Here is a 22902-nt window from a genome sequence, read left to right as displayed (position 1 = left end):
CTTGTATGTAGAGTCCAAAGAATACTTGCAGCAATTGATGAAGTCGTGGGGGATTGGGGGATTGTGGTCCATTAACAGACATGAGAAGGGAGTGACAATCCTAGGCCTAAGGAAATTGTTGTTTGTCTCTGCTGTTGAGAGAAGAAATGTGGGTTCTGTTTAGGACAAACTGAGCTTCAAGATTCAGAGTTTTATCCAGGTATAGGTGTCCATCAGACTCTGGAAAAGAAGAAAGATTGTTTTTCATCCAACACAGGAGAAAGTGCCAAGAAAATAGGTGATGTAGGAAAAAACATCAAGAAGAGAAACTTTGAAGTAGCTCATTTCCAACAGTCTTCATCTGACTTTAAATTATGAGGCATGAGTATCTGCAGAGTGAGACAGGTGGGTGGAGGCCCACATGTTTCAGGCTTGGGAAGCAAGGAGGTTTCCTAGGCCATGGGAAGTGTGGGGAGGCTCATAGCTGATTGCGCATGAAGCACACGCTTGAAAGGTGGTCTTACCTCTAAAGCAGCAGCGCCAGTGTGAGAGTCCTTTAAAGCAAGAGAAGGCAAATCAGCGCAGAGGAGGGGTCCAAGGAAACAGCAACAGATGGGCATTCTGAAAGCCTGACCCAGGATTTCTAGTTATATTGAATCAGCCATCTGGGGGGATATCAAACAGTTTAGGCCAGGAAGTATAATCAGCAACCAGAATAAAGCACCACGGTATGTTGGTGTATGTTGGTATATTCCTATTTCTTATTTTATGGACTTGAAGAATGTCAGAGTTAGCATATGTCAAGTGATGAAGGAACTTTTATTCAAGAAATGTAAATCTGGTTTAATGTTGGAGATGGGTTATTGTAATACATCACATAAAGGAATAAAGGGGGAAATGTTTATCTCAAAAGACACTAAAAAGGTATTTGATAAAATTGCATACCCATTTAAAAAAAAGAAACTTTACAAGCTAGCGATAACTTCTAGGAATTTGTTTGACAGAAATATTCATGCATGTACTAAAAAATATGTGTACAAGGATATTTAAACAGAAATAAAAGGCAAAATGACTAGAAAGACGTAGGCAAAATTATGATCATTTGCAGGCAGAGGAATTTTCTATCCAGAAAATTCAGGAAAGTAAACTATAAAATCATTATCTTTCCTACAAAATAACAAACAACCAGTTACAGTTATATGATAGGAGAAGTTCCTATTCACAGTAACCCCCTGTATTAGTTTGCTAGGGCTGCCACAATGAAATACCACTGACCGGGTGGCTTAAGTAACAGAAATTGATTTCTCACAGTTTTGGAGGCTGGAATTCCAAGATCAAGGAGTCAGCAGGTTTGGTTTCTAGCGAGGCCTCTCTCCTTGGTTTGCAGGTGGCCATCTTCTCTCTGTGCACACACATCCCTTGTATATCCCAATCTACTCTTTTTACAAGGATGCCAGTCAGATTGTTCTAGGGCCCAACCCTAAGAACCTCATTTCGATTTAATCACCTCTTTAAAAGCCTTATCTCAATATACAGTCACATTCTGAGGCACTGGGGCTTAGGCTCAGGGGCTCAGGGGGGCATAACTCAGTCCATAATATCCCCAGAAAATATACAATACCTAAATATAACTCTAAGAAGATAGGAGCAACCTAAAGGAAGACAGATATATCATGACATTTCACTGGAAGACATAAAAGAACACTTGAATAAATGGAGAAACATACCATATTCTTGGTGGGAAAGTCTCAATATTATAAAGTACAAATTTATTCCAAATTAAATTAATAGGTACAACACAAATCAAACAAGATAAAATATCAAATCTCTCAAACTTTCTTTTTATTTCTCTTCCATATTTGTCATATTATCTTCAACAGTAAATTCTTTATTTCTAATGGGCATGCCACCATCAGCCCAGACTCATCAGCTTTCACCCCAAATCAACTTTCTCAACCACCCTATACCTAGCAATAGGGAGTCGTCACCCTACCAATCACCTAGGATAAAACCTCTGGTTTATCTTTGAAAATTCTCTCTTCTTAGTCCACCTACATACAATCAGTCAGTTCTGTATAGCCATTCTTGTTAATGTTAAACCTACCCCTTCAATTCCATTCCTATCTGCCCTCCTTTCCTCATATTTGGATCCTAACTCTGCACAACACCAACACCTAGATTTATCTTTCTAAAATATGGTTTTAATCATTCTTTTACAAGTTTACAAATGTTGTATTCAATACCTCTATTGGGTGATCTTGGACAAGTTAGTTAATCAATATGCCTCTGTTTATTTAGCTGTAAAATGGGAATGATAGCAGTACTTACCTCATTGGGTTATTATGAAAAGCGAGTTAATAATTTTAAAGCACTTGGAACAGTAAGCACTTTATATGTATCTGTTAAATGAATAAATATCTTTCCCATTGTCTTTTGCTGGTACTTAAAGTGTTCACTTTGAGAAAAGCTCATTCCTTGGGGTTTAGGCATTGTACGCCCTTTTCAAACGATTATATTCAGAAATATTTGACCAATATCTTATCAACGAATACAAGTTTCTAAAAAATATATTTTTAATAGGAAAAGATTGAAGGCAATCTCATGTCTGTTAGTAGAAAAAGTAATGTTTAATAAAAGATTAAGTCCTACTATAAAAAACTATGGAGACAAAGGTAAATTTGTAGATAAAAGATATATTTGACATGGAAGGATGACCATAACATATTGAGTGAAAAAAGCAAATTGAGGAATAAGAGATGCACATTCCTTTCAGGAAGAATAGGAAAAAACACATGAAGCTGTAAGCAGAGGACAGTCTCTGTTATGAAATGAGACGGTATGACCTTCCTACAATGAACATGGGTTGGTTTTGTAATTCAAACTAAGCAAAAACGAATAATGAGAAAAAAAACTTTTAAAAAGTTTAAAATTTCCTCACCTCTTGGAAAACTCACTTATCAAAAGATAATCCAGGTTTTTATCTGCCCTGAATGAAAATACTGGTGAGTTTGGGGTTGGTGAGGAGTCAAATGCTACGATTTGCTCTGAAACCTCTATCCCACTAAAGACAGCTTTAAGCACCTTGCAGGTTAGTCTCAAATGTTAGTCTTTATTTTTTACCTGAGAAAGAGGCATCGTCAAACATTTCTACTTTATCGTCAGACATTTCTACTTTATCCATTAATCCAAAGACCATTAATGTAAGCACCTGGGAAATTCTAATTTAATGAGACCCAAGATCTTCCATTTTAAGCGTTGATGAGGATTAAGGGAATAGCTACCCTTTTCAACAAACAAATCTCAGACTCTCTGAGGCAAAAAAATCTTCATGTAGAAGACTGAATTTTCTCATCTTTTTGATAATCACTTCCACTACCAAGAAAGAACTCAGGCAGTTGTAAATAAAGTTCGGCCACACCTGAAAAATCCTTTCTTCAGGAGTTCCTATATGCCCAGACTCAAAGGGTTTGGGGTTTGTAAGTAAAAGGTGGCCTACTGTAAGGAGGGGCAAGAGTAAACAATCTCAAAGAAATTAATTACTCGGTGCATTTAAACTATCCAGGCACCTGCTTTGCCTAGAAAAACTGCCTGTTGTTTTCATCACTGGGCCTCAGGAAACTAGGCCCTAGCCACCACCTGGTGACGCTGATGACGCGCAATGTCTCTCAGCTGCAGCAATTAGAAAGGCCGGGCAGTCTCCTTTAAGAAGCTGACTCACGTGGACGCTGTTGTGTGCTCTCAGCTGGGAAGGGGGTGGACCTCAGGTCTCTCCACATTGGCTGCGTCTGGAGAGGGGGCAGAGTTAGCGTCTTTGATTGGCTGTCCGAGTCCCGGGCGTTGGGTCAGGGGCGGGGCGAGCTGCAGGGAGATTGCCCTGGGTCTGCGGCTTCTGGGAGGGGTGGGCCGCGACGCAAAGGGGAGCGGGAGTGGGGGAGGGTGAGCCAGAGAAGGGGCGGGGCCCAGCGGAAAGGGCAGGGTGCCGGGGAGGGGGCGGGGTCTAGAAATGATGGGCGTTCTGCGCCAACCGGGAGAGCCGACTGTTCGAGGGGCGGGGCTACGCCGGGTGATTGACGCTGAGGCCCAACCAGGGAGAGGCGGGGCCAAGGCCAGGGCCTGACTAAACCTGGAGACTCCGCTGGCTGAAGGGGCTTCATCTCAGCTGAGGACCGAAGAGCCGCTGGCGGCCGCGGATCTTACAGCCGCTCGGTGTGAGTGCGGCGGTCGGGGGCTGGATTCGGGGCCCGAGGGGGCCTGAGGCCCCCCCTCCGGGTCAGCGGCTTCGAAACACTCGGGATTGGCCCGGGGCGGGGGGCCCAGGCAGGAAGTGCCTTTTCCTACCCGCGCTCCCTCCGGGGTCCCAGCGCGGCCGACCCCCGCCCCTCTGGGCGGGCTCCGGTGCCGGGGCTGTGGGCTGAGGAGCTGGCCTATTTCCTCTTTGTGAGGCCCAGGCGCGGCGGCCGCCGTCAGCCCGCCCCCGCCGCGCAACCGGGGCAACCGGCGCAACCGCAACAGCCGCGACCCCCATCTCGGCGCCCGCGCCCTCCCGCCCCGGCGCAGCTTCGGAGGCCCTGCAAGTCGCGGCCTGGGCCTCCGGCGCCCCTCCGCGGGCGGTTTGGCCGGCGACCCCGTCGCCTGGGCTGCCCCGCCCCCACGGGCCGCGTCCCCGCCGCAGTGTCGGAGGCGCGCCCCGGACTCCGCGCCGCCGCGGTCTCCGCCGGGGCCTGCGCCCACGGCCCCGAGGTGAAGTCCGAACTCGACTCCGAGATGTGCGGCGTTAATAACGCCACGCCGTGGCCTGTCCTTCGAAGGGGCCACATCCCCTTTCGGCTGGGACTGGCCATGGGTGGGGGTCGGCGTTGGCTTTTGTTTGCTGCCCCCCAAAGGCTGGACGCCCGCCACCCTGCCCTCCTGCACCCCAGGAGACCCCCGGGCCGAGGGAGGGGTACCCGCCCTCTTGACGGAGGGCGTGGCGGAACTGCTGGGCGGCCGTCGGGCGTCCGGGGCCGCGGGGCCGCCCGCTCAGCTGTTTCCGGCCCGTGTTTGTTGTGCCGGAGGAGGCCTGGCCGTGCCGCGCTCGGGCTCCGGCCCCTCCCGATTGGCCCGCGGCGTCACGTGCCCGCAATCAGCTGGGGCCAGCCGGGGCTGCGGGGCGTGGGCGGCTGCGGCGGTGCTCACCGGCGCTGGGGGTCGCGCGGCCGCCTGCTGCCCCACGGCGAACAGCATCCTTGCTTTCCTTGTCGGTGGGGCGTATGCGCGCCCTGGCCACCCCTTTATTGTGCACTCGTAGGTAGGACAATGAGTATTCCGGACAGCGGGAGTTGGAAAATTGGAATATTACAAAGATCTGTTTAATCCGGACACCGATTAATCTCCCCTTGCGCGGAGAGTCTGGGAAGGTGTACAGCTCATTTATTTTTAAATTTTTTCTGTTTACAGAGCCCTGTTGGTAATCTGAGGCTTTTTATACCAGATCTCTTTGACAGATGGAAAACCTGAAGTAACCTCAGGCTAACCTTGGGTTTTGGGGAAATTAGACTTGCTGCTGAAGTAACGGGGGGTAATAGGGTATTAGTTAATCTTGCACAGTCGCGTATACAGTGTTGCAGCTGTGTTCCAACAAAAGACGAACCAAAATGCATGAAGTGTGTCCAGGGTACATATTTGTGCCAGATGTGAAGTGTCTTGGTGGAATCTTTCCCTAAAAGTTTATTGCATACTCGCACTATGTTAGGTAAGAAGGAAATTGCAAAGAATTTACGATCTTTTCTCTAGAAACGCACAGTTTTTAGTAAAAAACATAGGCAAATGAAATTGGGTAACAGTACGCAGTTAAATAGTAGTAAGTTATGAAATTATGTTGTAGGAGTTCAAAAATGGGGCAGTGAGAAGTAAGAGTGAAGCATCCTAGAGTGGATTGATATTAATTAGACTTAGAAAATGAAGCGGCTTTGGGATGCTATTGGGCAAACAGAGGCCTAGGAGGAAAAAAAGAGGCCCAGAGCCTTTATAGATAGTGAGAAGGTAGAGCTTGTGGAGTTTGGCACACAAAGTATTTTCCACGTATGCCATTATCTTTCTGGCTTTGTACTGGAATACCAGGTAAAATGTCATGCTCCTTGGAAAGGACCAATGTCTGCCTTTATCACATTTTCACCCAGCTCAGTGCCCAATACAGGCTTACTGTTTGACTTTTTTTTTTTTTCTTTTTTTAAGTTTATTTCTGGCAGCCACCTTATCTATAGGAGAGGGTGTTGATGAAATGTGCTTAAGTTATTTAACTCTATACAGGAACACCAAATTGGATTTTAACGACATGTAAAATACATGTTGCTGCTTCTAAAATAATCTGGCTGGATCATTGAGGACCTTTCGCCAGACTTAGTTGCCTTTTCTTTTGCTCTATTTAAGTGGTAGGAAAGAAAGGTTTAGAAAATAAAAAAGGAAGGGAAATGAGGCCAAAATTAAGTCTAAAAACAAGATTAAATTAGCTACTACCCTCCAAAAAAACAGTCCATGAGACGTGAAGCTAGTCCTAAATATCGAGATGTGAAGATAGTCCTACTAAGTATAATCCTGCCCAGATTATCACTTTAGGTTTCATAGTGCCTAAATGGCTATATAAACCAATGTCAGTTTCTCTGGTAATCCTGTGTAGTAATGTCTCGGTGGTGTAGGAACTGAACCTTAGCTGTGACATGAAGCTTGCTACTTGACACCTGAATCAGGAAAGCAGACAGTTAAATTGTACTCCAGTCCATCCAATTAGAGGCTTTTTTGACTCATGGTATTGCATCACAGCAAATGAGAGATCTTGAATTTGTCTTGTCAAAAGCTGTTTTGGGGAGATTATCAACTCAGATTGTTTAGCTGACTCACTGAGTTACATGACTAGTCTTATTTTCTAGAGATGACTTGAACAATAAGAATTATAGAAACATAGTGAACTTGGAAAACGTTTAACAACAACAAAGGCATTATTTTCAGGGCAAGAACAAAAATATAAAAGTTACTGTCAAATGACCTGATTCCACAACCAGAACATCATTTGAAACAGCAAAGTAAACTGGTCAGGTATTGCAAGAGAGCAAGAGGAAAGCATAGCTTTCTTGTGTCACTGAAACCTTGGATTGGTGAATATTTTGTAAAAAAAAAAAAAAAAAAAAATTGGAAAATTGGTTTTATGGATCAAACTCAAATTATTATTTTCTCGTGTAGGTTTTCAATAGAACTTCATCACAAATTGGTGTGAAATAGTTGATGAGATTACAGTAGCGTTAGATGTTAATTGTAGTAATTAACCCAGCACTGTTAAAAGTCCTTTGAGTTTTGTTCCTTCCCTTTTTGGAGAGGGAAGAGACGGAAAACCAGATATACAAGCTTGCTCCCGCATGTTTCCAGTCTAGCCAAACCATTGCAAAACACAGCCTTTCCTGGAAGGGCAGATTCCTTTAACCCTTTCTGCACTAGGCTCCTGCACACTCAGTTCCCTGCAGGAGAGAGTCTTTGTGTCTTGCATTTGCCCACCACCTCCTAGTGCGGTGGAAAAGCCCCTCTTACCTGTCCAATGATAGATAGAGTTGGGTGGAGTGTGTGTTTTGTGGTCTGTGGAAATGCCCTGAGGAAATAATTCTTTTACACAGGAAAAGTCTATCTGTGGACTGGGTGTTTTCCCACCAGAGGGTTCTTAGAGATGCCTCCCTGGTATTTTTAGGGCTGGGAAGTGTGATTCCTCCTTCTGTGAATTCTACTTGCCATGGTTGAGTCCAAACTGGATTATTAGTTACAGGGAGGGCAAGTGCCTATTTTAAGACCTAGAATTATGGTACTGAGAATTTGAGATGCTTCAAAAGATTTCTGACTTTCCTCCTGCATGTAATTTCTATCACCTGGTCACTTAGCTTTGCAGTGATTAACAGGAAATGAAGCCAGTTAATTATTATTGTTTGTTTCATATCCTTTCTGAGCCTTGCTTTCTTCATCTGTAATTGGAGGGGGAAGTTCAGGTGGAGAATGTTGAAGAAGATAATCTAATTTTACTAGATTGATCTTTATTTAGCATTTATTGTGTGCCACGCACTGTTCTCAAAATGTATTATCGCCATTTAATTTTCACAACTCAGAGATGGGTACCACTGTCACCGTTTTATAGATGAAGAAACTGAGGTGAGGATACCTTACCCAAAGTTTATGCAGCTTTTAAGCGGCAGAGCTGAGATTTGAACCCTGAGTTCAAGTATTTGGGCTACATTGTTTAAATCCTGGGGGTGGAGAGAGAAGGAGGCAGCAGCTGGGTATACTATCTATTTTTATAATCTTTGTATTGTTGATCTTCAACATGCTGAATTTACTACAGAAAGTTAAGGACTTTAGTTAGAAAATCCATGAAGAAAAGGGGAGTGGGATTAAAATGATTTTGTTGGATACACCTGTTGATCCTTAAACGTGAATGCCAATCGAGTTTCCTTTTTTTCTGAGACTGTCTGCTTTCTAAATGAAAAGCTCTTCTGCTCTCCAAACAATTTTTTCAGCAAGGGTCAGCACACTTTCTGTCAAGGGCCAGATAGTGAATATTGTGAACTTTGCAGCCCATAAGGTTTAAGTAGCAAATACTCAAATTCTGCCATTGTAGTGAGAGAGCAACTAAGTATAAACAAATGGGTGTGGCTGTGTCCCAATAAAACTTTATTTATGGTCACTGAAATTTGAATTTCATGTAATTTTCATGATACAAAATATTCTTTCAGTATTTTTTCCCCAACCGTTTTAAAGTGTAAAAAGCATTCTTAGCTTGTGGGTCATACGAAAATAGGTGGTGAGCTGAATTTTGTCCATAGGTCTTTGTTGCTGACCCCTGCTTTTAAAGAATATATTCAGCAATGAGCCAGACTAATGAACAGGATATTTGTTAGTGTGTATGTTTGTGTGGTGTGTATAAATCAGTACCAGTGGTGAACAAGTGGAATTTGAAATTAACACAGTACCATTTACATTAGCACACCTGCCCCCCCCAAAGAAATACTTAGATACAAATCTAACAATGTGTATACGAACTATATGAGGAAAAATACAAAACTCTGATGAATGAAATCAACAAGAACTAAATGAATGGAGAGAGATTCCATGTTCATGGATAGGAAGACTCAATGTTGTCAAGATGTCAGTTCTTCTCAACTTGTTCTGTAAATTCAATGCAGTCTCAGTCAAAATTCGAACAAGTTACTTTGTGAATATCAACAAATTGTTTCTAAAGTCTCTATAAAGAGGCAAAAGACCCAGAATAGCCAACACAGTATTGAAGGAGGAGAATAAAGTCAGAAGACTGACACTACCCAACTTCAAGACTTAGTATATATCTACAGTAATCAAGACAGTATGGTATTGGTGAAAGAATAGACAAATAGATCAGTGGAATAGAATAGAGAGCCCAGAAATAGGTCCACATAAATGTGGTCAACTGATCTTTAACAGAGGACCAAAGGCAGTACAGTGGAGCAAAGATAATCTTAAATGTGCTGGAACAACTGGACATCCACATGCAAAAAAATGAATCTAGACACAGACCTTACACCCCCACTCACAAAAATTAACTCAAAAGTGGATCACAGACCTAATTGTGAAATGCAAAACTATAGAACTCTTAGAAGATAATATAGGAGAAAACCTAGATGACCTTGAGTATGGCAATGACTTTTTAAATACAACACCAAAGGCATGACCCATGAAAATAGATAATTGATAAGCTGGACTTCATTAATATGAAAAAGTCTGCTCTGTGAAAGACAATGTTAAGAGAATGAAAAGACAAGCCACAGACTGAAAGAAATATTTGCAAAAGACATATCTGATAAAGGACTGTTACCCAAAATATACAAAGGACTCTTAAAACTCAACAATAACAAAACAACCCAATTAAAAACTGGGCCAAGGACCTTAACAGATGCTTCACCGAAGAAGATACACAGATGGCAAATAGCACATGAAAAGATGCTCCACATCATATGTCATCAGGGAAAAGCAAATTAAAACAGTGGGATGCCACTACACACCTATTAGAATGGCCAAAATCCAGAATACTGACACCACCAAATGCTGGTGAGGTTGTAGAGCTCATTCATTGCTAGTGGGAATGCAAAATGGTACAGCCACTTTGGAAGACAGTGTGGTGGTTTCTTAAAAAACTAAACATACCATATAATCCAGCAGTGACACTGTTCGGCATTTACCCAATGGAAAACTTAGGTCCACACAAAAACCTGCATGGGGATATTTATAGCAGCTTTAGTCATAATTGTCAAAACTTTGAAGCAACCACAGTGTCCTTCAGTAGGTGAATGGATAAATACACAGGTACATCCAGACAGTTGAATAGTATTCAACACTGAAAAGAAATGAGCCATCAAGCCATGGAAAGACTTGGAGGAACCTTAAATACGTATTAGTAAGAAAAAGAAGCCAATCTGAAAAGGCTATATACTGTATGATTCCAACTGTATGACATTCTGGAAAAGGAAGAACTATGGAGAGAGTTAAGAAGATCAGGGGTTGGTGGGGGAGGGAGGGATGAATAGAGCCCAGAGAGTTTTTAAAGCAGTGATAACATAATGATGGATACATGTCATTATATATTTGTTGAAACCCATAAGATGTACAACACTGAGAGTGAGCCCTAATAAACTATGGACTTTGGGTGGTTATGATGTGTCATTACAGGTTCATCAGTTGTAACAAATGTACCACTCTGGTGAAGGATGTTGATAATGAGGGAGGGTATGCATTTGTGAGGCCAGGGAGCATGTGGAAAATCTCTGCCTTATTTTGCTGTGACCCTAAAACTGCTCTAAAAAACTAAATCTCAAAAAACCTTTTTTAGAAAATTGTTTTATTGACCTGGACTCAAACTAGGAAATTATATAGTCCATAATGTCTTAATTTTTAAAATAATACATTCCTGGAGACTGTCTTTCATGGATTTCTGAAAGAGAAAAACCATTTTTTCTCTTAGATTCTATAAATCCTATAAATTAAAACAAAAATCTGTAAAAAGGTAAAGGTCTTAATGTATTGCTTCACTGGAGTCTCCTATTAAAATAGAAATTGAAAATTCTAGGTAGCTAAATGCTATTTATTGAAGAGGGAGGAAATTGAAACCATTGAAATCATTTACTAAAATATCAACATATCATATGTGAATTTCACTTATATTTTCAACCTGACACCTTACTGTTTCCAGTAATTTCAAATGAACTGATGTTAGGCTTCCAGTTAAACACTCAATTTTGATAATTTTCTTACTTCCACCTTTTAAGGATTTTAATAACCTAGAGCAAAGAAAATCTAGTACCCAGGAGACCTTATATATTAAATTATTTGGGGAATGGCACTTATAAAAATTAAGATTATTAGATTCTTTTTTGCTTGAAATGCTAAAAAGGAAGAGAGCGTCTTAAAGCTATAATTAATGATGAGTTTGGTGCTAATTTTGGTTATAAACTTGAACTTCAACACTGATACCATAACACACATTTTATTACTTAGGGACACAGTAAGTGCCCCCAGAATCAACACAGAGAACATTAGTCATCTGTGAAAGCAATTCATTCGTAAGATATTTTAGAGATATGTGACTGAAGATATTTGGTACTCTTTTAAATCCAAGCAAGGTGATTAGCATACCTGGGAAATAATTTAGATGTAAAAACAGTCAGAAGGTAGATCATTGGTTGCCTGTGGCTGGAGATTGACTGAAGAAGGGTTTGTGGGGATTGGGGGAGGTGATGGAAATATTCTAAAGCTGGTTTGTGGTGATGGTAGCACAACTTTGTAAATTTACTGAAAGTCATTTATTTGTACACTTACAATGGCCAAATTCTATGTTATGTAAATTATTCCTTTAAGAAAATTGTTTTTAAAGAATCAGCTGTATTCTATCCTGTCAGATAAAAAGTTTCAAAGTTTGTAGAGGAGTGGTCTGTATAAGCTCTTAGAAAGGGGTGGCTAAAGTCCATGTCTTTTGTAAGTAAGGCTGAAGTACCTTTTGTAGCACTATCTAATTTAGCATAAATGTAGTGGCACCTGTGAATGTATGTTGGATTTACTAATGCACACTCCCTGACCACAAGAGGTTTATCTAGAAGTGATGAGAATTTGAACTAAGACATTGATGAGGGACGGGGAGGAAAGACCTCGAAAAGTGATTTCGGAGGTATTGTCAATTTTGCAGTTTCTTAAAGAATTTGCCAGGGTTTCTAGTTTAGGAGAGTGATTGGAGTTGCCGTCAACAAAGGGAATATAGGAGGTTCAGCATGGAGGCAGGAGGGGAGAATGATAAATCTGACGGAGAAAGACTGAATCTGGCTGTGTCTTCTGGTCACTAGAGAGTAAGTGGGGTGAAAAGAACTGGAGCAGAATTTAGTTCAGATCCCAGTTTGGCCGATTTCATAAAGTCACAGTCTTTATTTCTTCCTCTACAAAATTAGGATAATACATATCTACTTTAGAAATTGTCAAGATTAAATGTGGTATGTATGTAAAGTACCAAATGCAGTGTCCCATACAGTGTAGACACTAAATTATTAAGTCTAAGGCAGAGTTCAATATATTGTCCAGGTCCAGAGAAACCTGATTCAGGTGTTATATCTTAGCTTTTTAATGACCTTCCCCCTTCTGTAATGAAGTGGCAGTCTGCTTGACGTCAGTCCTCCTGAGTGTGCACAGGGGAAGTGAGCACTAGGTTGCACTCCTAGCCCGGCGAAGCTAAAGCCTAACACCTGGGACCCAATGGCCTGCGGAGGTTTTTCTACGTCCCAGAGACCTTCAACAGCAAGTGGTGTTTTGCCTGCTTCTGCTAGATTCCATGGCATTCTAGCTTATCTCTTTTGACAAATAAGAACTACATTTTACAGTTTTATATACATATATAGAACTCTCCAAATGGCAACTGCAACTGGGAATAGTGATTCTGTACAGATATTTTTAGTCTTGGTAATGAATCATGTAACTGAATCCAGTAAAAAAAAAATAGCTGGGTAAAAGTTAAAAATAGTCTGAATTTGAAGCAGGGAAGAGAAAGCATGTTAAATCTATTTACCCCATTTAGAAATAGTTTGCCTGTATCCAGTAGCAAGCAGATGGCCACAGCTATGTTGTAATACTGAACCAAACATCGAGATGTAGGTAGAAGGTATAGGGAGAGTTCATTTTGAAGTTCTGAACATTTTGCTCAATAGTATTGTATCTGTCACAGTCAATTCAAAAATATCTAGTTATTCTTGCATTATGGTTGAAATAACTTACAAGATGAATATTGTATTTAAAAGTTTGAAGGAAAATTGGCTTGAAAGTAACAGTTCCCAGAAGCCCAAGCTGGAGGCTAAATTACTACACAAACACTAGTTTTCAGAGAAATATAGATTCTGAGGACTATGTCTTCAGAGGTGAGACTATAAATCCCTGCTGTTGATTCCTTTCTGTAAGTGACCGGTATTAAGAAACATGACCAAAATCAACTACTCACAGGGTCGTTGAATGCTTAATTTGTATCAAGAGTCATAAACTCAAATGTCTTAACAGGTGAAGTAATTTTGTGGCACAGAATGGACACAAAGCAAATGAAATGGCCTAGCTGGGGGAGTCGCAGCCACCACTCAGCTCTAGCTAGTCGTTGCCCTATGAGAATATATGCCCTGTGTTACCAGCTCTCCCCATTGTTTTTTGTTTTTTGTTTTTTTAAAAGGCCCAATACAGGCTCTTAATGAAATCTCTCAGATTTTAAATGATTCTCAACAGTTTTTTATTAAAATAAAAACTGTGGGCCAGATTAAATATGTCCACTTATGTTTTGTGAGGGAAGGGTTGTTTTGTTCACTGCTGTATCCCTCTGCCACCAAATGAATTCAGCCAGCAGGCCTCAGATTTGCAACCTTTGACCTTTGCATAACAAATAATGTGTTCTTAGGCATCTGGGAAAAGCAATGCTATCCTAGAGACTGAAACAATAAGCAGCAAGTCTTACCTTCTGTTGTCGTTTTGCAGAAATATAATCAGAAAGCTAAATGTCATTTCTTAAGTCTTGTGTTTTTACACAGGGTTTACTCACTGACACTTTTGTTAGTGCACTGGCTTTCCTTTTACAAGCTATAAATTGTAATTATAGTCACTATTTGTTTTTCATTCTTTATTAAACTTTCATATCATAATGTGTAATGGGAATCATAATTATCTTTGTGATAATTACATTTCTGATGACATTATAACTGCCTAATGGCTGAGGAAGTTGACAGATGTTAGAAGGAATGGAATTTTCTTTTTAAGTTGTAATGGAATTTCCCCAAGTTTAAGATGACAATGGATTACACATGGCTTCTAGATTTTTCTTTTCCATAGTGGTAGCTGTGTTAGCTCTGCGTGCCATTTTAAAGACATATAATGTTAAATATTTAAAACATAGGAGCTGATCGCTACACACAGGAATAAATGCTTTTTAAAATGAAAAGCTATAGTGTATTCTTGACTACGTCTAGATCTTAAAAAAAAATACTATTTTAGGGGGTTAATTGTAGTGAATTTAAGGAGTAGCATATATTAACTCGCCTAAGTTTTAAAATATTGGAGTGTGATTATCCTTGTTTCAGAAGTTGGATTCAGAGATTTTTTTGCAATGTTTCAGAACTTCTGTAATTTGTTGAATTGGAAGGATTTCTTAAAAATAGTAAGCTATATAACGACGGCTCATCTTTCCCTTCTCTGTTCTTGTTCTCCTAGCCTTATGCCAGCCTAGACCATCTTGTGTGTCCTCTTCTTGTGTTAAAGTAATGGAAAAATTTTGGCTTTGACTTGGGTGAGCCGTATTCCGGTCACGATTTTCTGGACTTGAAAGCTGTGTAACCTTTGACCAATTAGTAACCTTGGGTAATCTTTGAAATGGGGGCAATAACTTCACAGAGTTGTCGTGATGATTTTGAAATAAGTAAAGCATCCTAGTACAGTGCTCCACAGACTCAGACTTAACTACTGTTAGTGCCGTCACCCCTTCGTGGTTGTTGATGCACCTGATGACCAGAGAGCCAGGCCCCCCATGCTCTCGAACCAGACTGCCCTCTTCTTGTTTTCTGATCGCCCCTTTTTCTACTCTTATCTGATCATCCCACTCTCGTCCCACAAGTCTTTTCTCAAATTACACATACTCAGAATGTATACTTAACCCTGTGCTAAACCTCTTTTCTCACCGCTCTGCTTGCGCTTCTCATCATTCAGTTTGATATTCCACTGTCTTCCTGTTTTTTTCATACCGATCAAAAGAGAAGTGATACCATTCTTTGGCCTTCCTAAGCATGTTTACTTCCTTGATTTATTGCTTCTAAAATGTTCTTAGTTTGGGTATACCTATTTGTTTCCTCAGTGTGTGAACTTTGGATCCTTTTGTTCAGAGTCAGCTATTTCACGTATTAAGTACTATAAAGAGATCACATATGTGTATATAAATGGTTCTCTATGACACCACCAAGTAGGTACTAACAAATTTTTTCAAAAAATCGTAATGTGTTTCTTGTCCTTTTCCATTTGCTCCTAGGTTTTTAGAACTTCAGCTATAAAAATGGGCAGGATTTTCCTTGATCATATTGGTGGTACCCGTCTGTTTTCCTGTGCAAACTGCGATACGATCCTGACCAACCGCTCAGAACTCATCTCCACTCGATTCACAGGCGCCACTGGCAGAGCATTTCTTTTTAACAAGGTTGGTGGGGAAAAACAGTTTCATATCCTAAGTGGGTTTAGTGGATATATTTGATAGCAGTACCAGAATACCCCTCAGAGCATGGAGATGCCAGGAAGAGTCAGAATGAGAGCTGTGCTCTGTAGAACTGATTGTTGAGAGTTTAAAGATTGTATTATAATAAGAAGGGTGGTCTCCGTTGCTTCAGAAGACATTCAGTGTAAGAATTTGGTAGTGACTTCACAGACTATTGAAGGGGCCAAGACACCCCCATATCACTGATTTCTCCTTATAGGGAGGTAGCTGCATTAAGCTGTCATAGTTTGACAGTGCAAGTGAATAAGGATCGTCTAACCAACTTCCCTTGCTTTAATTTATGCCTACCAGTCATCCTTCTGATTATGATTTGGCTAAGAGGTTTGTTAACAGGAAGAGCGCTTCCTGACTTACACATTAATGTATAGTCTGCCTCCTTCTCTAATTTCTGGCTGGCTTTGAAATTGGTTGATGTGATTCTGCCTCCTGGAGTCTAATGTGTACCAGCAAAGTTGAATTTCCAAATATTTTACGCTAAGGAACAGAACTAGTCCAAGGTCCTGTTCTTAGAAGTTCAACTTAAACCTCTCCAGTGGACACTCCTCTGTTCCACTTAGAAACAAGTTTTTTCTCTCGAAGAATTGATAGCGTATATACCCCTTGGTCTTTATTTCGGTATAGAGCAGGGGTTGGCACACCATGGCAGGCCAGCTGCCTGTTTTTGTAAGTAAAGGTTAATGAAGCACAGCCATATTTATTCTTCTGTGTATTATCTATGGTTGCTTTTGTGCTACAACAGCAGAGCTAAATAGCTATAACAAAGACCATATAGCCCTCAAAGCCAAAAATATTTACTACCTGGCTCTTTACAGAAAAGTAAAGCGTAGAAGATTATTGGGTGTTAAGAATCATTGGAAATTCTTCACAGATTCTTTGAACCCACTTGAAAACTATGTATTGCAATCTACCCCAGTCTCTTTGTAGATAAAATGTAATTTCAGAAACAAATCTGGCAAATTTCTTTTTATGGAGTACCTGTTGCGTACTAGGTTCTTTTGCATTGGTAGCCTTAGTTGTACTCATCATTGAGTGGTGAATTATAACAGTTGGACCCAGACCTACGTTTTATGACTCCAAGTTAAGGACTCTTCACTGTAACACAGAAGTGCAACTAATGTGTATAATAGTGTGACTTAGACTAATACAATAATGCATGATTACATTAGATGTCCAGTTGAGTACAGATGCTTACCTGTCCCAGCAGTTTGTAAAAATAGCTTTTGGGAAGTGTATTGTAGGTTTGACTAAAGTAACAACTGCTATTCACTTTTCTGAAGTTGCTGTTCTTGCACCAACAAAAATATTGTGTACCATTTTTGGCAGATAACTTACATGGCTTTGCAATTTTGTTTTCACATGTTTCTTAGGTAGTTAACCTGCAGTACAGTGAAGTTCAAGACCGGGTCATGCTCACTGGCCGCCACATGGTTCGAGATGTGAGCTGCAAAAACTGCAATAGCAAACTGGGATGGATCTATGAGTTTGCCACTGAAGACAGCCAGCGTTATAAGGAAGGCCGTGTGATCCTAGAACGTGCGCTAGTTCGAGAAAGTGAGGGCTTTGAGGAGCATGTACCATCTGATAACTCTTGAAGAAAAAGAGATAAATCCATCTTTTTCCCAGGTCTTCTTCACTGAAAACAAAAATCTACTTACATACACTGTCACCTTAGCATCAGAGTCGGATTCATGAACTGTGGAACAAGAGGTTGTGAGAATCTATGATGGAACCTTTCTTTCCTTCTTTCTTTTTTTTTTTTTTTTTTAATTTTCTATTTTCCATCCAACAGCAGTGTGTAGAGAGAATATTATGCGGATGCCGTTAATTTTTTTTTCCCCTATGTTTACATCTTGAGGCAGAATAGTCTATCTGCAGCTACATGGTGGGCTATGTGAGGAAAAATATCTGGGCTATTAGAGTGAAAAAGTGTTTTATGTAAATTTTGAAAGGAAAATGTGTCAAGAGCATGGTTCTTAAATTTATTTGGGCTTCATTTTAAAACTTTTTTTTAAACCCAGTTATTTCACTTGATTTGCTAGCTTCAGAGAAGAGATCCGAATTTGTGACCAGCGCTAAAGGTTCAGTGTTAGTATGGCTTGTGCTGGCCATTGTGCCATATTCTTGTTGGAGATGAACCGTAGCATCAGAGCCCATTCTTCCTTGTCAGTCTTGACCCAAAGATGTCACCATTCCTAGTTACTTGTCACCACATAATTGGTGTTGATTGGAAACTTTTCCTGATATGGGGCAGAACTGCTTGGTTGTCTTTTCCATGTAACTTAAGCATAGTAATATAAATAAAGTAATAGTTGGATGTTTTTGGTCCTGTGTTGCTTTTAAAATCACCTTTTAAAAGAGCAGAGTATTTGATAAGTAATTTTCATAGTAGTGTTTCTTTTCATCTCTTAAGCTAAATTGTGTATAAGATTCTACTTTGTTTAAATTAAAGCATACTGTTTAAATCTACAGTATTGCATTTAGAAAACAGTTGAACAGAATGTCAGTGTGCATTCATGCAGAGAGCATTTCATCTGCATCTGTTTTAAAAGGAGGGAAGTGAAGCAGCCTATCTAAAAATACTGCTTTGCAAAGTGTTTCAGCCTGTCCTCCTCAGTTTTGCATTGATTTTGACAAGTCTGTGGAGCCTGATAGTTACATCAAAGGACTAGATATTCTACCATTATTTTCTCAGATCTTCCCTCAGAAGTTTAGCTGTTGAAATTGAAACTCTACTTGGCCCCTTCAAATAGAAAGGGATCAAATTTGACTCAGGGGGTTATTTTAGCCCAAAATTTACAACATTATGAAGTATTAAAATGTAAATGTTTCTTTATCCAAACTATTTCTAGATATTTTAGTATTTGTTTCTGGTGGAATAAATGGCATTAAAATTGGCTAAATACTTGAATGAATGGATGTTTGCTCAATTTCTAGGTCTTTGTCTAGAGATGAAATTTGCCTCAAATTAATTAGCAAAATCTTTCTGTTACTGATATTAGAAGTGATTTCTGAGTACAGTTAGGATTAAGTTTCTCTTATTTGCCTTTGGGCTCTTGGTTAGAGGCATAGGTCTCTGATTTGGTAGGTGTATAATATTGCATTTGAGATATGTGGACACAAATTCTTCTCTTTCCTTCACCATGGACTAAATCTTCAAGCATTAAGACACAACACTGATTCCCATTCATTTCCATACCAGCCTTTGATTATATGCAGATTCCTAGTAGCATGCCTTACCTATAGCACTATGTGCATTTGCTGTCACAATAAAGTATATTTTGTCTTGCATTGGTGCAAAACTGCTACTTATTTTCCACTGATCCTTGTCTAGTGATCATCTTAGTTTTTATCTATGAACACATACATCTTACCTTTGAGTAGCTATAGCTTTTTCAGTTGACAGTGATAAGGTGGCATTCTGGTTTCGGTAACTCTACCTAATTTCCACTTGGAGATATTGAATTTACAAATATTAACTTCTCTGAGATGACTTTTGCCTCAGACACTGACACCTATAATTCAGTATATATGAACAAATAAAATGTCATAGCACTAGGTTAACTTTTAGATGGCTGCATCAGGTACCTTAGCAGCAAGTTCCTCTACACCCTTCCTTTTAAAAACTTCCATTTGCAAAAAAACAAAAACAAATAGCAATATGGAGGATCCGGTCAGATTGGATTGTTTACAGAAAAGCAAACACACTGTGCACTTGAGATGGGAAACCACTAGTGGGAATGATTTTGCTGTGGGAAGGAAAAGTTAACCAAATACAGGTGAATATACTGTATAATGCGTGGCTTACTGAAATGTGTACAGAGACTGTCCTAAAGTGAATATTCTTAGTTAAATATTTGTTAGTAATTATGTAATGATTTAAGTTACAATTGTGAGTGGCTACTTTGGGGTTGGAGGAGAAAAATAGCAATACCATAACTGTTTTCTATTTTCAATTTTCAATACCTATTCATAAAAGTCATATATGGGGTGTTTAAATGTAGAGTCTGGGCCCTAGCCCAGGCCTAAATCAGTCCACAGGTAATTTTTGATCAGGCAGGATTTGGAAACTACCAACTGTAAAATATTCAGAGACAGGTTTATGGGTTTCATTTTTACAACAGTTAAAAATACCTCACAGTTCAAACAGATCCACTAATTAATTGCATGTCTCTTTTTAACACTGGTTTCCCACCAGGAGCCGTATAAAACCAAAACTCTTAATCTAGGAAAGGTGTGAATTGGGAATAGAGCAAGATTAAACTGAAAAACTCCTGTTAAGGTAGCACATTGCAATGATAAGAAGATATCTGTTATAGAAATAAAGCAGAACTAAGAGGAGAAATTAGCATGGATACTCATCCTAAATTGGATATGAATTGTATGGCTTTTTATTTTTAAAATATTGGTACTTCCCAAATTGAAACTTTTCTACATTAAGGCAAAAAATATACATTTCAAAGCACCATTAAGGGTTTTGTGATCCTGGGCATTGCTTTACATATTTATGTTTTTGTTTTTTAATTAATTAATTTATTTTTGGCTGCGTTGGGTCTTCGTTGCTGCGCGCTGGCTTTCTCTAGTTGCGACGAGCAGGGGTGCTCTTCATTGTGGTGCGTGGGCTTCTCATTGCCGCCGTGGCTTCTGTTGTGGAGCACGGGCTCGAGGCATGCGGGCTTCAGTAGTTGTGGCACACGGCTTCAGTAGTTGTGGCTCGCGGGCTCTAGAGCACAGGCTCAGTAGTTGTGGCACACGGGCTTAGTTGCTCCGCGGCATGTGGGATCTTCCCGGACTAGGGCTCGAACCCGTGTCCCCTGAATTGGCAGGTGGATTCTTAACCACTGTGCCACCAGGGAAGCCCCATATTTATGTTTTTTAAAATCATCTGCAATTTGACCATTTTAGGAGGCTTGTTAACAGTGAATTATGTCTCCATTCCCTCCCACAATACTGGATTGGTCCCTGAGGTGGAGCCAAGAAATCAGACTTTTTACAAAACTGCAACGATAACCTATCTGCTAAGACGTGAGAATCACTATTCAAAGGGTTGTTCAAACAAAATAATGTATAGTTGTGGTGTGTTACCACCTGGTAAAAGCAGGTGTTTATCACAGGAGGCCCACAGGCTTAGAAGTATGACTAAGAAAAAGCAGATTAATTTCCATCTGCTTTTTTTTTTTCTTTTAATTATATCTCAAAGCTCTTAATTTTTATTTTATTTATATTTATTTATGGCTGTGTTGGGTCTTCGTTTCTGTGCGAGGGCTTTCTCTAGTTGCGGCAAGCGGGGGCCACTCTTCATGGCGCTGCGCGGGCCTCTCACTATTGCGGCATCTCTTTGTTGCGGAGCACAAGCTCCAGACACGCAGGCTCAGTAGTTGTGGCTCACGGGCCTAGTTGCTCCACGGCATGTGGGATCTTCCCAGACCAGGGCTCGAACCCGTGTCCCCTGCATTGGCAGGCGGATTCTTAACCACTGTGCCACCAGGGAAGCCCCAGGCATTTTAGATTAAGTCGTAATTCTTCACTTCTTAGATTACATTTGACAACAGTGCACCAGCATTTTCCTGAATTTACAATTGCTTGGGTCCAATTACATACCCTCTCCTCCCTTCGGTAACTCCTGCTCAAAACCCGATATGATGTTGTTTGCCTGTTATGTGCAGACAGCCCATCCATGACAGCAGCATTGCTGTGTAAAGTGGGGTATTGCTGTGTAAAGATTAAAGATACAGAGCAGGTTGTTATAGATGATGGCGAGTGCTCCTTGATGCCCATTAGAGAGAATGTGTTAAGACTTTGAAAGAAGTTTACTTGGCAAATGATGCCGTTGAATGCCCTCTCTGAAAAGAGAGTAGTACCCCATTCTTAGGTTGTCTGAGGATTTGCAGATCCAAAGATGTTCTAGAAGATCCAGAGATGCTCTAGAAGGAGAACATCCGAGCTTGAGGAATCACCTCATGGCTTACTGCTTCTCCAGGTGAGGGAGGCAAGGGCACAAGTGTGCCTCGGTTTAGCCAGGCTTGCCTTCTGGTGACCCAGAAAGAGAGAGGCTGCAAAAGGCTACCAGTCAGAAAAGTTAGGGTTGAACAGTTACTGTATACAGTGTTCCAGAGGAAGTTGCTCCGTTGGCTTAGTCTCACGATACCAATAACAAACGCTTACGGCTTTTGGTTCAAGTTATCCTTCCAGCTTCTAGAAGGTAGCCCTTGGACAGCACCAGGACCTAAGCAATCAGTGCAACATTAACCTTCCAGTACTGCCCAATCTGACAAATTAATTCAGGCCCAAATGCTGGAAGCTTAAATCACAACTTCTTTCAAGAACAGTTGTGTGTTTTTTTTTTTTAAACTTTGGGTTTGTTTGTTTGTTTATTTATTTATGGCTGTGTTGGGTCTTCGTTTCTGTGCAAGGGCTTTCTCTAGTTGCGGCAAGTGGGGGCCACTCTTCATCGCGGTGCGTGGGCCTCTCATTATCGCGGCCTCTCTTGTTGCGGAGCACAGGCTCCAGACGCGCAGGCTCAGTAATTGTGGCTCATGGGCCCAGTTGCTCCACGGCATGTGGGATCTTCCCAGACCAGGGCTCGAACCCGTGTCCCCTGCATTGGCAGGCAGATTCTCAACCACTGCGCCACCAGGGAAGTCCCCCAAATTTACTTTTCGAAAAGAATCCTGCAAGAATTTCCACTAAAATTCCACTAGTTACTTTTCAGATCCAATTTTCTTTCTCCCGTGTTTGCCTCAGCCTATTTCACACTACTGCTCTAATAGTGTTAGTTCAATTTTTAAAGAACCCTAAAATTATGAGAAACCATTTATATACCAGATCATCTCATTTTAATCCTACTCTGGTAATTTGCCCTAAAGATGAACAAGTCATCTCTCAGCCCTGGATTTCTAGTAAGGTACATACATAGACAGATTTTGTGTAATAATTAAAAAAACTTGTATCCAGAGTAAAGCCCAGCTTTGAAAAAAGGTATTGACCAGAGGTTTTCAGAGATTGGTGCAGTTTGAGAAACCTCACTGGTGTGCCCCTGAGTCAGGACGTTGGCTTCAGTTGTCCCCCAGAATTTCACTCCTCTTCCATTAACTGTCGGAGTGCCATGGAGTAAGCTG

The 22902-nt window shown here is 40.7% G+C and overlaps 1 protein-coding gene across 1 annotated transcript; it reads left to right on the top strand.

Annotated features, from left to right (window-relative positions):
* The first annotated feature begins 4051 nt into the window (after positions 1 to 4051).
* YPEL5 (yippee like 5) lies at positions 4052 to 18101 on the top strand. The gene is made up of 3 exons (XM_007191370.2): positions 4052 to 4187; positions 15548 to 15712; positions 17155 to 18101. The coding sequence occupies exons 2-3, from the start codon at positions 15572 to 15574 to the stop codon at positions 17377 to 17379; spliced, it is 366 nt and encodes a 121-aa protein (XP_007191432.1). The 5' UTR covers positions 4052 to 4187; positions 15548 to 15571; the 3' UTR covers positions 17380 to 18101.
* Positions 18102 to 22902: the final 4801 nt, after the last annotated feature.

The sequence above is a fragment of the Balaenoptera acutorostrata genome, chromosome 12 (assembly GCF_949987535.1).
Source record: "Balaenoptera acutorostrata chromosome 12, mBalAcu1.1, whole genome shotgun sequence".
In the NCBI taxonomy this organism is placed as follows: domain Eukaryota; kingdom Metazoa; phylum Chordata; class Mammalia; order Artiodactyla; family Balaenopteridae; genus Balaenoptera; species Balaenoptera acutorostrata.
The sequence above is the reverse complement of the archived record's forward strand: the minus strand, read 5'-3'. Positions and strand labels throughout refer to the sequence as shown.

What these genes read in the sequence shown, in the direction of transcription:
- YPEL5 (XM_007191370.2), top strand. Translation starts at nt 15,572, where the DNA reads ATGGGCAGGATTTTCCTTGATCATATTGGTGGTACCCGTCTGTTTTCC. An exon ending in GAGCATTTCTTTTTAACAAG is followed by an intron (nt 15,713 to 17,154) that starts GTTGGTGGGGAA and finishes CATGTTTCTTAG; the next exon opens with GTAGTTAACCTGCAGTACAG.